The sequence below is a fragment of the Stegastes partitus genome, unplaced genomic scaffold (genome assembly GCF_000690725.1).
Source record: "Stegastes partitus isolate 25-593 unplaced genomic scaffold, Stegastes_partitus-1.0.2 Scaffold4, whole genome shotgun sequence".
NCBI classification, from domain to species: domain Eukaryota; kingdom Metazoa; phylum Chordata; class Actinopteri; family Pomacentridae; genus Stegastes; species Stegastes partitus.
In genome coordinates this window covers 1047216-1048632 of record NW_007577735.1, presented here as the reverse complement: position 1 = coordinate 1048632, position 1417 = coordinate 1047216, and the positions used below count along the sequence as shown (strand labels likewise).

Genomic DNA, 1417 nt, shown 5'->3' with positions numbered 1-1417 from the left:
ATTCTGTTAGAAATCAATAATTAAAGCGTTGTGCAGGTCATCATCTGGAGACATTGTGCCGAGAAAAAAGCTGAAAATATCCTAGAAGAAGATGTTTACGATGCAGCAGACTAAACCTGAGAAATACTTTTGTTTCCGACGCAAGTCTGACCTGGATCCAATTATGGCACAAAAGAAAGTTTCCTTCACTTGATTTTCTTTCTTTTCTTAAAAACAAAAACAACAAAGCGAGACAACTTACTCTGCAGGAGAGTCATATCTAGGTGCATCTTTGTCACAGTGCTGTGGCGGTGAAGCCCGTCAGAGGAGATGTGCGCATCAATCGATAAAACACAGCAAAGATTCAAGTTCAGCGACCAGCAGCTGGATTTTGTTGTGTTCCTGCAGTCTGGAGCCGAAACACGCTCCGCCTCCGACAGCCAATGAAATCCAACACTGCCCCAGTAAGGAGCCGCACTCCTTACAAACATGCGCACTGACTAAGTTTAAAAAGTTCGGTAGAAAACTGTAGTTTCATGCAAACATACCAGATAAATACGAGAAATGCACCACAATAATCCTGATGTAAACAGAAGGACAACTACAATGCAGGAGCCATCAAAACTAAAAGACAGATTGTTGGAATGATGGAAAATTACTCTGAAAAAATAGGTTTAGGCTCAAGAAAGAAAAAAAAGCTCAGTTTGCATCAATCATTTTGAGTTATGTTCAAGCAACACACTCCATTGAGTTAGTTAAACGAGATTTAGTCTGTAATTTTAGCTCATGTTGAAGCCTGCTGTAAACAATCTCAGAGTCTGGTTGAATAGCAATCTAAGTTTGTGCAATCCTTTTCCAAAATACTGTTGAGCTCAACTTTTAAAGACACAGAGACTATTTTATGTGCCTTTATTTCATCAGGCTTTAACAGCCTTTTTACCTACATAAACCAGAAGCTATTGTTTGCCTCTGGATAGAACAGAACTCAGCTGTCAGGATTTAAAACAGAACCAAGAGACACAAGCACATCACTCCTGGTTTCACCTGTTTACACTGGCACCCAGTATGTTTTACGATAGATTTAAATGTTACTGATTACTTTTAAAGCCTCTCTCCCAGTTATATTTCTGACCTTTTAGTACCATATGGTCCAGTATCTTTGTCGGCTCCAGGGGCCCAGCTGAAAACTGAAGAGGACGGAAGGTTTGCGCTGATCTCCTTCAAGTCACTTTTTCAAACATACTTTTATCAGAGATTATTTGAGTTTTACTTTCCTTTGAACGGTCTTTTATTTCTTTAACAATTATATTTACCTTTTTGACACCTTCTTTTATAGACCATGTTGCGTTTTCTGTGTCTCTTAAATTCTGATAATTCTGTGTCCATTTTATTTTGCTGTCTCACACAGATCTCTCGAACTCAGATTTTGAAAAGTGCT

The 1417-nt window shown here is 38.7% G+C and overlaps 1 protein-coding gene across 1 annotated transcript in view; it reads right to left on the bottom strand.

Moving 5' to 3' along the window:
• The window catches only part of LOC103354883 (matrix-remodeling-associated protein 8), an 11429-nt gene extending 11070 nt beyond the window's left edge, over positions 1-359 (bottom strand). The window contains exon 1 of the mRNA XM_008278476.1: positions 242-359. Within this exon, the coding sequence (XP_008276698.1) occupies positions 242-269 (28 nt within the window). The 5' untranslated portion in view covers positions 270-359. The remainder of the gene's footprint in view (positions 1-241) is intronic.
• Between the last annotated feature and the right edge of the window lie 1058 nt (positions 360-1417).